Consider the following 13,073-nt stretch of genomic DNA (forward strand, 5'->3'; position numbering starts at 1 on the left):
CACAGTCTAGTAGACTTGTTCACACAGTCTAGTAGGCTTGTTCATAGTCTAGTAGGCTTGTTCATACAGTCTAGTAGGCTTATTCACACAGTCTAGTAGGCTTGTTCATACAGTCTATTAGGCTTGTTCACACAGTCTTGTAGGCTTGTTCACACAGTCTAGTAGTCTTGTTCATACAGTCTAGTAGGCTTGTTCATACAGTCTAGTAGGCTTGTTCACACAGTCTAGTAGGCTTGTTCATACAGTCTAGTAGGCTTGTTCATACAGTCTAGTAGGCTTGTTCGTACAGTCAAGCAGGCTTACTCACACACACACAGTCAAGCAGGCTTACTCAAACACACACAGTCAAGCAGGCTTACTCACACACACACACAGTCAAGCAGGCTTACTCACACACACACAGTCAAGCAGGCTTACTCACAACACAGTCAAGCAGGCTTACTCACACACAGTCAAGCAGGCTTACCCTCACACAGTCAAGCAGGCTTACTCACACACACAGTCAAGCAGGCTTACTCACACACAGTCAAGCAGGCTTACTCACAACACAGTCAAGCAGGCTTACTCACACACAGTCAAGCAGGCTTACCCTCACACAGTCAAGCAGGCTTACTCACACACACTGTCAAGCAGGCTTACTCACACACACAGTCAAGCAAGCTTACTCACACACACTGTCAAGCAGGCTTACTCACACACAGTCAATCAGGCTTACACACACAGTCAAGCAGGCTTACTCACACACACAGTCAAGCAGGCTTACTCACACACACAGTCAAGCAGGCTTACTCACACACAGTCAAGCAGGCTTACCCACACACAGCCAAGCAGGCTTACTCACACACACAGTCAAGCAGGCTTGCTCACACACACACAGTCAAGCAGGCTTACTCACACACACAGTCAAGCAGGCTTACTCACACACACAGTCAAGCAGGCTTACTCACACACACAGTAATGCAGGCTTACTCACACACATAGTCAAGCAGGCTTACCCACACACAGTCAAACAGGCTTACTCACACAGTCAAGCAGGCTTACTCACACACAGTCAAGCAGGCTTACTCACACACACAGTCATGCAGGCTTACTCACACACAGTCAAGTAGGCTTACTCACACACACAGTCAAGCAGGCTTACTCACACACAGTCAAGCAGGCTTACCCACACACAGTCAAGCAGGCTTTCTCACACACAGTCAAGCAGGCTTACTCACACACACATTCAAGCAGGCTTGCTCACACACACAGTCAAGCAGGCTTGCTCACACACAGTCAAGCAGGCTTTCTCACACACACAGTCAAGCAGGCTTACTCACACACACAGTCAAGCAGGCTTACTCACACAAAGTCAAGAAGGCTTACCCACACACAGTCAAGCAGGCTTACTCACACACACAGTCAAGCAGGCTTACTCACACACACAGTCAAGCAGGCTTACTCACACACAGTCAAGCAGGCTTACCCACACACAGTGAAGCAGGCTTACCCACACACAGTCAAGCAGGCTTACTCACACACACAGTCAAGCAGGCATACTCACACACACAGTCAAGCAGGCTTACCCACACACAGTCAAGCAGGCTTACTCACACACAGTCAAGTAGGCTTACTCACACACACAGTCAAGCAGGCTTACTCAAACACACAGTCAAGCAGGCTTACTCACACACACACAGTCAAGTAGGCTTACTCACACACACAGTCAAGCAGGCTTACTCACACACAGTCAAGCAGGCTTACCCACACACAGTCAAGCAGGCTTACTCACACACAGTCAAGCAGGCTTACTCACACACAGTCAAGCAGGCTTACTCACACACACAGTCAAGCAGGCTTACTTACACACAGTCGAGCAGGCTTACTAACACACACAGTCAAGCAGGTTTACTCATACACAGTCAAGCAGGCTTACAAACACACAGTCAAGCAGGCTTACTCACACAGTGTCAAGCAGGCTTACTCACACACACAGTCAAGCAGGCTTACTCACACACACAGTCAAACAGGCTTACTCACACACAGTCAAGCAGGCTTACCCACACACAGTCAAGCAGGCTTATTCACACACACAGTCAAGCAGGCTTACTCACACACACAGTTAAGCAGGCTTACTCACACACACACAGTCAAGTAGGCTTACTCACACACATAGTCAAGCAGGCTTACTCACACACAGTCAAGCAGGCTTACCCACACACAGTCAAGCAGGCTTACTCACACACAGTCAAGCAGGCTTACTCACACACAGTCAAGCAGGCTTACTCACACACACAGTCAAGCAGGCTTACTCACACACAGTCAAGCAGGCTTACTCACACACACAGTCAAGCAGGTTTTCTCATACACAGTCAAGCAGGCTTACAAACACACAGTCAAGCAGGCTTACTCACACACAGTCAAGCAGGCTTACTCACACACACAGTCAAGCAGGCTTACTCACACACACAGTCAAGCAGGCTTACTCACACGCAGTCAGGCAGGCTAACTCACACACAGTCAAGCAGTCTTACTCACACAGTCAAGCAGGTTTACTCACACACAGTCAAGCAGGCTTACTCACACACACAGTCAAGCAGGCTTACTCACACACACACAGTCAAGCAGGCTTACTCACACACACACAGTCAAGCAGGCTTACTCACACACACAGTCTAGGAGGTTTACTCACACACTCAGTCAAGCAGGCTTACTCACACATACACAGTCAAGCAGGCTTACTCACACAGAGTCAAGTAGGCTTACTCACACACACAGTCAAGCAGGCTTACTCACACACAGTCAAGCAGGCTTACCCACGCACAGTCAAGCAGGCTTACTCACACACAGTCAAGCAGGCTTACCCACACACAGTCAAGCAGGCTAACTCACACACACAGTCAAGCAGGCTTACTCACACACACAGTCAAGCAGGCTTACTCACATGCAGTCAGGCAGGCTTACTCACACACAGTCAAGCAGGCTTACCCACACACAGTCAAGCAGGCTAACTCACACACACAGTCGAGCAGGCTTACTCACACACACAGTCAAGCAGGCTTACTCACATGCAGTCAGGCAGGCTTACTCACACACAGTCAAGCAGGCTTACCCACACACAGTCAAGCAGGCTTACTCACACACACAGTCAAGCAGGCTTACTCACACACGCAGTCAAGCAGGCTTACTCACACACACAGTCAAGCAGGCTTACTCACACACAGTCAAGCAGGCTTACTCACACACACAGTCAAGCAGGCTTACTCACACACACAGTCAAGCAGGCTTACTCACACACACAGTCAAGCAGGCTTATTCACACGCACAGTCAAGCAGGCTTACTCACACACACAGTCAAGCAGGCTTATTCACGCACACAGTCAAGCAGGCTTACTCACACACACAGTAAAGCAGGCTTACTCACACACACAGTCAAGCAGGCTTCCTCACACACAGAAGCAAGGTACACAAGAACGTTCCGGTCCAGTTACCCGAATTTGCTGTTAAGCAAAAATCCTAAAATTCTCTCAAATTTTTACCCTTGTCACACTCCAACAGCACATCCACTCTCCAAAGCCACTTGTCTCCACTCACGTAGATTTGGTACATATAAGAATTTGTTGAGTTCTGCTTTCCATCTATGTGATATTTGCTTTTCCACTGACCAGTGTTTACGACACATAATAATGAACAAATGTTTAGAGGAATAAAAATATATTTTATGTATTGTGGTTTTCAGAGTGGTACTGGAGGAGTGTTACCAGTATGAGAGCGGCGCCTCGGGGAAGGTGCCGAAGTGTCTCATCCATGGCAAAGATACCTCCAACCTTGAGTGTGAGGTAAGCTGGGCAGGTGGACACAAAGATACCTCCAACCTTGAGTGTGAGGTAAGCTGGGCAGGTGGACACAAAGATACCTCCAACCTTGAGTGTGAGGTAAGCTGGGCAGGTGGACACAAAGATACCTCCAACCTTGAGTGTGAGGTAAGCTGGGCAGGTGGACACAAAGATACCTCCAGCCTTGAGTGTGAGGTAAGCTGGGCAGGTGGACACAAAGATACCTCCAACCTTGAGTGTGAGATAACCTCGGCAGGTGGACACAAAGATACCTCCAACCTTGAGTGTGAGATAACCTGGGCAGGTGGACACAAAGATACCTCCAACCTTGAGTGTGAGATAACCTGGGCAGGTGGACACAAAGATACCTCCAACCTTGAGTGTGAGGTAACTTGGGCAGGTGGACACAAAGATACCTCCAACCTTGAGTGTGAGGTAACTTGGGCAGGTGGACACAAAGATACCTCCAATCTTGAGTGTGAGGTAACCTGGGTAGGTGGACACATAGATACCTCCAAACTTGAGTGTGAGGTAACCTGGGTAGGTGGACACAAAGATACCTCCAACCTTGAGTGTGAGGTAACCTGGGTAGATGGACACAAAGATACCTCCAACCTTGAGTGTGAGGTAACCTGGGTAGGTGGACACATAGATACCTCCAACCTTGAGTGTGAGGTAACTTGGGCAGGTGGACACAAAGATACCTCCAACCTTGAGTGTGAGGTAACCTGGGTAGTTGGACACAAAGATACCTCCAACCTTGAGTGTGAGGTAACCTGGGTAGGTGGACACATAGATACCTCCAACCTTGAGTGTGAGGTAACCTGGGCAGGTGGACACAAAGATACCTCCAACCTTGAGTGTGAGGTAACCTGGGTAGGTGGACACAAAGATACCTCCAACCTTGAGTGTGAGGTAACATGGGTAGGTGGACACATAGATACCCCCAACCTTGAGTGTGAGGTAACCTGGGCAGGTGGACACAAAGATACCTCCAACCTTGAGTGTGAGATAACCTGGGTAGGTGGACACAAAGATACCTCCAACCTTGAGTGTGAGGTAACCTGGGTAGGTGGACACAAAGATACCTCCAACCTTGAGTGTGAGGTAACCTGGGTAGGTGGACACATAGATACCTCCAACCTTGAGTGTGAGGTAACCTGGGCAGGTGGACACAAAGATACCTCCAGCCTTGAGTGTCAGGTAACCTGGGTAGGTGGACACACAGATACCTCCAACCTTGAGTGTGAGGTAACCTGGGCAGGTGGACACAAAGGTACCTCCAACCTTGAGTGTGAGGTAACCTGGGTAGGTGGACACAAAGACACCTCCAACCTTGAGTGTGAGGTAACCTGGGTAGGTGGACACATAGATACCTCCAACCTTGAGTGTGAGGTAACCTGGGCAGGTGGACACAAAGATACCTCCAACCTTGAGTGTGAGATAACCTCGGCAGGTGGACACAAAGATACCTCCAACCTTGAGTGTGAGGTAACCTGGGCAGGTGGACACGAAGATACCTCCAACCTTGAGTATGAGGTAGCCTTTGCAGATGGACGCAAAGATACCTCCAACCCTGAGTGTGAGGTAACCTGGGTAGGTGGACACAAAGATACCTCCAACCTTGAGTATGAGGTAGCCTTTGCAGATGGACGCAAAGATACCTCCAACCTTGAGTGTGAGGTAACCTGGGTAGGTGGACACATAGATACCTCCAACCTTGAGTGTGAGGTAACCTGGGTAGGTGGACACAAAGATACCTCCAACCTTGAGTGTGAGATAACCTCGGCAGGTGGACACAAAGATACCTCCAACCTTGAGTGTGAGGTAACCTGGGCAGGTGGACACGAAGATACCTCCAACCCTGAGTGTGAGGTAACCTGGGTAGGTGGACACAAAGATACCTCCAACCTTGAGTGTGAGGTAGCCTTTGCAGATGGACGCAAAGATACCTCCAACCTTGAGTGTGAGATAACCTGGGCAGGTGGACACATAGATACCTCCAACCTTGAGTGTGAGGTAACCTGGGCAGGTGGACACAAAGATACCTCCAACCTTGAATGTGAGGTAACTTGGGTAGGTGGACACAAAGATACCTCCAACCTTGAGTGTGAGATAACCTGGGCAGGTGGACACAAAGATACCTCCAACCTTGAGTGTGAGATAACCTGGGCAGGTGGACACATAGATACCTCCAACCTTGAGTGTGAGGTAACCTGGGTAGGTGGACACATAGATACCTCCAACCTTGAGTGTGAGGTAACCTGGGTAGGTGGGCACATAGATAACTCCAACCTTGAGTGTGAGGCAAGCTGGGCAGGTTAACACAAAGATACCTCCAACCTTGAGTGTGAGGCAAGCTGGGCAGGTGGACACATAGATACTATGGAAAATTTTCTAGGGGTGATTACCTGTATGTACCTCAACATTACATACATACAAGTAATCTCATTGGGAGACAACCATATTGTTTACCGTAGTCACCCCGTGTAGACATGTGAGAAAACTTAACCACCCCTGGTCACGGCAGGTGGTCCTTTCGACCTCACAATCTTATCCATATCTATCCGAGACCAGTATGGATTGGGTATCACCCTCAAGCACGGCGCTACTAATTAATTGTGGACTGTATAGATTATATTAGTTTAACTGAATGAAGGGGGGGGGGGTAAGTTACACATGGATACATCCATCAAGGAAAAAACATTTGTACATAATCCCACCACTTACCAGATATTCTCTGGTGGTCACTTGATGTGGCTGGATCACCCATAACCCATCCAATTAAAACATACCTAACTGGCCAGTATCAGTCTGTTATAACTAGAAGGGTTACTTAACTGGGGGTGATTGATGCTCCTTATTTCCTCCATTCACCATCTCATTTCGATGTCCCGCTACACCGACACGGTTCTTATTCCAGCAGGACGAGGTATCCGTTGGTTTGTCCCGGTTTAGAAGTCGTGATTCCATAAAACTTCACTATCCTCGGTACGAGAATCACGCGTTCACTCGGAGCAGGGCGATCTATTTCACATCCCGCATTCTCTTAACTTAATGTTATTATCACTGATTACATTACCATTCTCAAGACGATTTAACGTCTCATAATTATTATACACATTAGAGGTCACTCCATTAAGATCTGAGGCCGATGAGTGAGGATTAACTCACGGGTATTTCCCCTGGACACACACCATGGCCGCGCACTAGTCACACCCGGTCGAACCATTATTCACTAATTTTACCACGTTTTTACGGTGGTTCCGTAAATCACGTTCCCTCACTCTTCACCAGGAACAGTTACGACACTTCCTATTATGAAGTGAGGCCTATATTAATCCTTAGGCCGCCGTGAACGCCAATTTCCTGATCCCATGTTTTCACAGCCTCCTCACTACATTCAAAACACTCCCGCCTCCTCGTGCCCCAGCTCGACCTCTCCCCCGCACATCTGCGCATGCGCCAAGGGAACTCCTGGTTCTATCCTATTTTCAAATACATTTTTAACTCATATCGACACATTAAACACCTATTAGGCACTATAGTTTCGGAAAATTAAAAATTTTCCACAGATACCTCCAACCTTGAGTGTGAGGCAAGCTGGGCAGGTGGACACAAACACTGGCCATAAGTAATTAGTGAAAGCTCCACCTTAACGCAGTCTCTCTGGGATTTTATCACAAATTAACCTATTGCGTTAACTTTAATATTTATTTTGCTCTCTCACTAACCATCAACATAACCACTAACTTTACACATTACCTCACTAAAGTTCTGTGACTTATTTTCTAATATGATTAAAATAACTGAAAGGGGTTTACCAAAGATGGTTTGACCATGACGGGGTGATAGTGTCAGGTCGATATGGGGCACTTGTAGGTAGAGAACCATGATGGCAGGAAATGTGATGGAATGAACATGATGGCACAGAATGAAAATATTCATAATTGTGGTGTATAGACTAAAATTTTTGAAAAGCCACAAAATAATATACACCTGCAAGCTCCACACAATGCATAGGAAAATAAATATCCATGGCGGGGGAAGAGTAAGTCAAAATCTTTCGAGTCGAGACTTGTTCCAGCGTCCAGGCAGCTGGAGACGACTCACTGAATTTCTGGTAATATAAAATGAACTTCTATTTTAAGGTATTCAAGTCATTACTCAAACAGCTGACATATATATGTTTGGGCAGGTAATTTCTATGTGTGTCTTGTTATTACAGCACAAGTACCAGTACAAGAGTGAGCCAGCGTACCGCATCTCCAGCAAGGAGGAGGACATCCAGTGGGAGATACTCACTAATGGACCAGTACAAGGTGACTCTCTTAACAATTATTTATGCCGTCACAAGAGCTTATAGATCCATCTAATAAACACATCTAGTTCAGGAACATATAGGTTTGTATGTTATTGGTTGGTTACTGGGGGGTTAAATGCTATCGACTGAACTAGGGTCGAGAATCCTGCACAAAATCCTGTCACTTGAGGATAAGAACACTTTAATACCTAAAATATGGATACACCTGTACAACAACAATTTATTAAGTTATACAATAAATTAAGTAAAGATCCTGGACTTCACCTTACGAAATAAATTAAATATAGACAAGGTAGATTATAGTGGAAAAATAAACATGATATTAGAAGACTGGGAAACTTACGTGCCCATTAACATGGAAGACTGGGGAACTTACGTGCCCATTAACATGGAAGACTGGGGAACTTACGTGCCCATTAACATGGAAGACTGGGGAACTTACGTGCCCATTAACATGGAAGACTGGGGAACTTACGTGCCCATTAACATGGAAGACTGGGGAACTTACGTGCCCATTAACATGGAAGACTGGGGAACTTACGTGCCCATTAACATGGAAGACTGGGGAACTTACGTGCCCATTAACATGGAAGACTGGGGAACTTACGTGCCCATTAACATGGAAGACTGGGGAACTTACGTGCCCGTTAACATGGAAGACTGGGGAACTTACGTGCCCATTAACATGGAAGACTGGGGAACTTACGTGCCCATTAACATGGAAGACTGGGGAACTTACGTGCCCATTAACATGGAAGACTGGGGAACTTATGTGCCCATTAACATGGAAGAATCGGGAACTTAGGTGCCCATTAACATGGAAGACTGGGGAACTTACGTGCCCATTAACATGGAAGACTGGGGAATTTACGTGCGCATTAACATGGATGACTGGGGAACTTAGGTGCCCATTAACATGGAAGACTGGGGAACTTAGGTGCCCATTAACATGGAAGACTGGGGAACTTACGTGTCCATTAACATGGAAGACTGGGGAACTTAGGTGCCCATTAACATGGAAGACTGGGGAATTTACGTGCGCATTAACATGGATGACTGGGGAACTTACGTGCCCATTAACATGGAAGACTGGGGAACTTACGTGCCCATTAACATGGATGACTGGGGAACTTACGTGCCCATTAACATGGATGACTGGGGAACTTACGTGCCCATTAACATGGAAGACTGGGGAAGTTACGTGCCCATTAACATGAAAGACTGGGAAATTTACGTGCTCATTGACATGGATGACTGACTGGGGAACTTACGTGCCCATTAACATGGAAGACTGGGGAGCTTACGTGCCCATTAACATGGATGGCCGGGGAACTCACGTGCCCATTAACATGGATGACTGGGGAACTCACGTGCCCATTAACATGGATGACTGGGGAACTTACGTGCCCATTAACATGGATGACTGGGGAAATTACGTGCCAATTAACATGGATAACTGGGGAACTTACGTACCCATTAACATGGATGACTGGGGAACTTACGTGCCCATTAACATGGAAGACTGGGGAACTTACGCGCCCATTAACATGGAAGAATCGGGAACTTACGTGCCCATTAACATGGAAGACTGGGAAACTTACGTGCCCATTAACATAGATGACTGGGGAACTTACGTGCCCATTAACATGGAAGACTGGGGAACTTACGCGCCCATTAACATGGAAGAATCGGGAACTTACGTGCCCATTAACATGGAAGACTGGGAAACTTACGTGCCCATTAACATAGATGACTGGGGAACTTACGTGCCCATTAACATGGATGACTGGGGAACTTACATGCCAATTAACAAGTACGACTGGGGAACTTACGTGCCCATTAACATGGAAGACTGGGAAACTTACGTGCCCATTAACATAGATGATTGGGGAACTTACGTGCCCATTAACATGGATGACTGGGGAACTTACGTGCCCATTAACATGGATGACTGGGGAGTTTACGTGCCCATTAACATGGAAAACTGGGGAACTTACGTGCCCATTAACATGGAAGACTGGGGAACTTACATGCCAATTAACAAGTACGACTGGGGAACTTACGTGCCCATTAACATGGAAGACTGGGGATCTTACGTGCCCATTAACATGGAAGACTGGGGAACTTACGTGCCCATTAACATGGAAGACTGGGGAACTTACGTGCCCATTAACATGGAAGACTGAGGAACTTACGTGCCCATTAACATGGAAGACTGGGGAACTTACGTGCCCATTAACATGGAAGATTGGGGAACTTACGTGCCCACTAACATGGAAGACTGGGGAACTTACGTGCCCATTAACATGGAAGACTAGGGAACTTACGTGCCCATTAACATGGGTGACTGGGGAACCTACGTGCCCATTAACATGGATGACTGGGGAATTTACGTGCTCATTTACATGGGTGACTGTGGAAATTAGGTGCCCAATAACATTGAAGACTGGGGAACTTACGTGCCCAATAACATTGAAGACTGGGGAACTTACGTGCCCATTAACATGGGTGACTGTGGAACTTACGTGCCCATTAACATGGGTGACTGTGGAAATTAGGTGCCCAATAACATGGAAGACTGGGGAACTTACGTGCCCATTAACATGGGTGACTGGGGAACTTAGGTGCCCAATAACATGGAAGACTGGGGAACTTACGTGCCCATTAACATGGAAGACTGGGGAACTTACGTGCCCATTAACATGGAAGACTGGGGAACTTACGTGTCCATTAACGTGGAAGACTGGGGAACTTACGTGCCCATTAACATGGAAGACTGGGGAACTTAGGTGCCCATTAACATGGAAGACTGGGGAACTTACGTGCCCATTAACATGGAAGACTGGGGAACTTACGTGCCCATTAACATGGAAGACTGGGGAACTTACGTGCCCATTAACGTGGAAGACTGGGGAACTTACGTGCCCTTTAACGTGGAAGACTGGGGAACTTTCGTGCCCATTAACATGGAAGACTGGGGAACTTACGTGCCCATTAACATGGAAGACTGGGAAACTTACGTGCCCATTAACATGGAAGACTGGGAAATTACGTGCCCATTAACATGGAAGACTGGGAAACTTACGTGCCCATTAACATGGAAGACTGGGAAACTTACGTGCCCATTAACATGGAAGACTAGGAAACTTACGTGCCCATTAACATGGAAGACTGGGAAACTTACGTGCCCATTAACATGGAAGACTGGGGAACTTACGTGCCCATTAACATGGTAGACTGGGGAACTTACGTGCCCATTAACATGGAAGACTGGGGAACTTACGTGCCCATTAATATGGAAGACTGGGGAACTTACGTGCCCATTAACATGGAAGACTGGGGAACTTACGTGCCTATTAACATGGAAGACTGGGGAACTTACTTGCCCATTAACATGGAAGACTGGGGAACTTACGTGCCCATTAACATGGAAGACTGGGGAACTTAGGTGCCCATTAACATGGAAGACTGGGGAACTTACGTGCCCATTAACATGGAAGACTGTCCCACTTACGTGCCCATTAACATGGAAGACTGGGGAACTTACCTGCCCATTAACATGGAAGACTGGGGAACTTACGTGCCCATTAACATGGAAGACTGGGGAACTTACGTGCCCATTAACATGGAAGACTGGGAAACTTACGTGCCCATTAACATGGAAGACTGGGGAACTTACGTGCCCATTAACATGGAAGACTGGGGAACTTACGTGCCCATTAACATGGAAGACTAGGGAACTTACGTGCCCATTAACATGGTAGACTGGGGAACTTACGTGCCCATTAACATGGAAGACTGGGGAACTTACGTGCCCATTAATATGGAAGACTGGGGAACTTACGTGCCCATTAACATGGAAGACTGGGGAACTTACGTGCCTATTAACATGGAAGACTGGGGAACTTACTTGCCCATTAACATGGAAGACTGGGGAACTTACGTGCCCATTAACATGGAAGACTGGGGAACTTAGGTGCCCATTAACATGGAAGACTGGGGAACTTACGTGCCCATTAACATGGAAGACTGTCCCACTTACGTGCCCATTAACATGGAAGACTGGGGAACTTACGTACCCATTAACATGGAAGACTGGGGAACTTACGTGCCCATTAACATGGAAGACTGGGGAACTTACGTGCCCATTAACATGGAAGACTGGGAAACTTACGTGCCCATTAACATGGAAGACTGGGGAACTTACGTGCCCATTAACATGGAAGACTGGGGAACTTACGTGCCCATTAACATGGAAGACTGGGGAACTTACGTGCCCATTAACATGGAAGACTGGGGAACTTACTTGCCCATTAACGTGGAAGACTGGGGAACTTACGTGCCCATTAACATGGAAGACTGGGGAACTTACTTTCCCATTAACATGGAAGACTGGGGAACTTACTTGCCCATTAACATGGAAGACTGGGGAACTTACGTGCCCATTTACATGGAAGACTGGAGAACTTACGTGCCCATTAACATGGAAGACTGGGGAACTTACGTGCACATTAACATGGAAGACTGGGGAACTTACGTGCCCATTAACATGGAAGACTGGGGAACTTACGTTCCCATTAACATGGAAGACTGGGGAACTTACGTGCCCATTAACATGGAAGACTGGGGAACTTATGTGCACATTAACATGGAAGACTGGGGAACTTACGTGCCCATTAATATGGAAGACTGGGGAACTTACGTGCCCATTAACATGGAAGACTGGGGAACTTACGTGCACATTAACATGGAAGACTGGGGAACTTACGTGCCCATTAACATGGAAGACTGGGGAACTTACGTGCCCATTAACATGGAAGACTGGGGAACTTACGTGCCCATTAACATGGAAGACTGGGGAACTTACGTGCACATTAACATGGAAGACTGGGGAACTTACGTGCCCATTAACATGGAAGGCTGGGGAACTTACG

The 13,073-nt window shown here is 47.2% G+C and overlaps 1 protein-coding gene across 1 annotated transcript in view; it reads left to right on the forward strand.

Annotated features, from left to right (window-relative positions):
• Positions 1-13,073, forward strand: part of LOC128694362 (uncharacterized peptidase C1-like protein F26E4.3) — a 117,738-nt gene that overhangs the window by 92,458 nt on the left and 12,207 nt on the right. The window contains exons 7-8 of the mRNA XM_070093508.1: positions 3,719-3,818; positions 8,044-8,137. Coding sequence (XP_069949609.1) covers positions 3,719-3,818; positions 8,044-8,137 — 194 coding nt within the window. The remainder of the gene's footprint in view (positions 1-3,718; positions 3,819-8,043; positions 8,138-13,073) is intronic.

Source organism: Cherax quadricarinatus, chromosome 43 (assembly GCF_038502225.1).
Source record: "Cherax quadricarinatus isolate ZL_2023a chromosome 43, ASM3850222v1, whole genome shotgun sequence".
In the NCBI taxonomy this organism is placed as follows: domain Eukaryota; kingdom Metazoa; phylum Arthropoda; class Malacostraca; order Decapoda; family Parastacidae; genus Cherax; species Cherax quadricarinatus.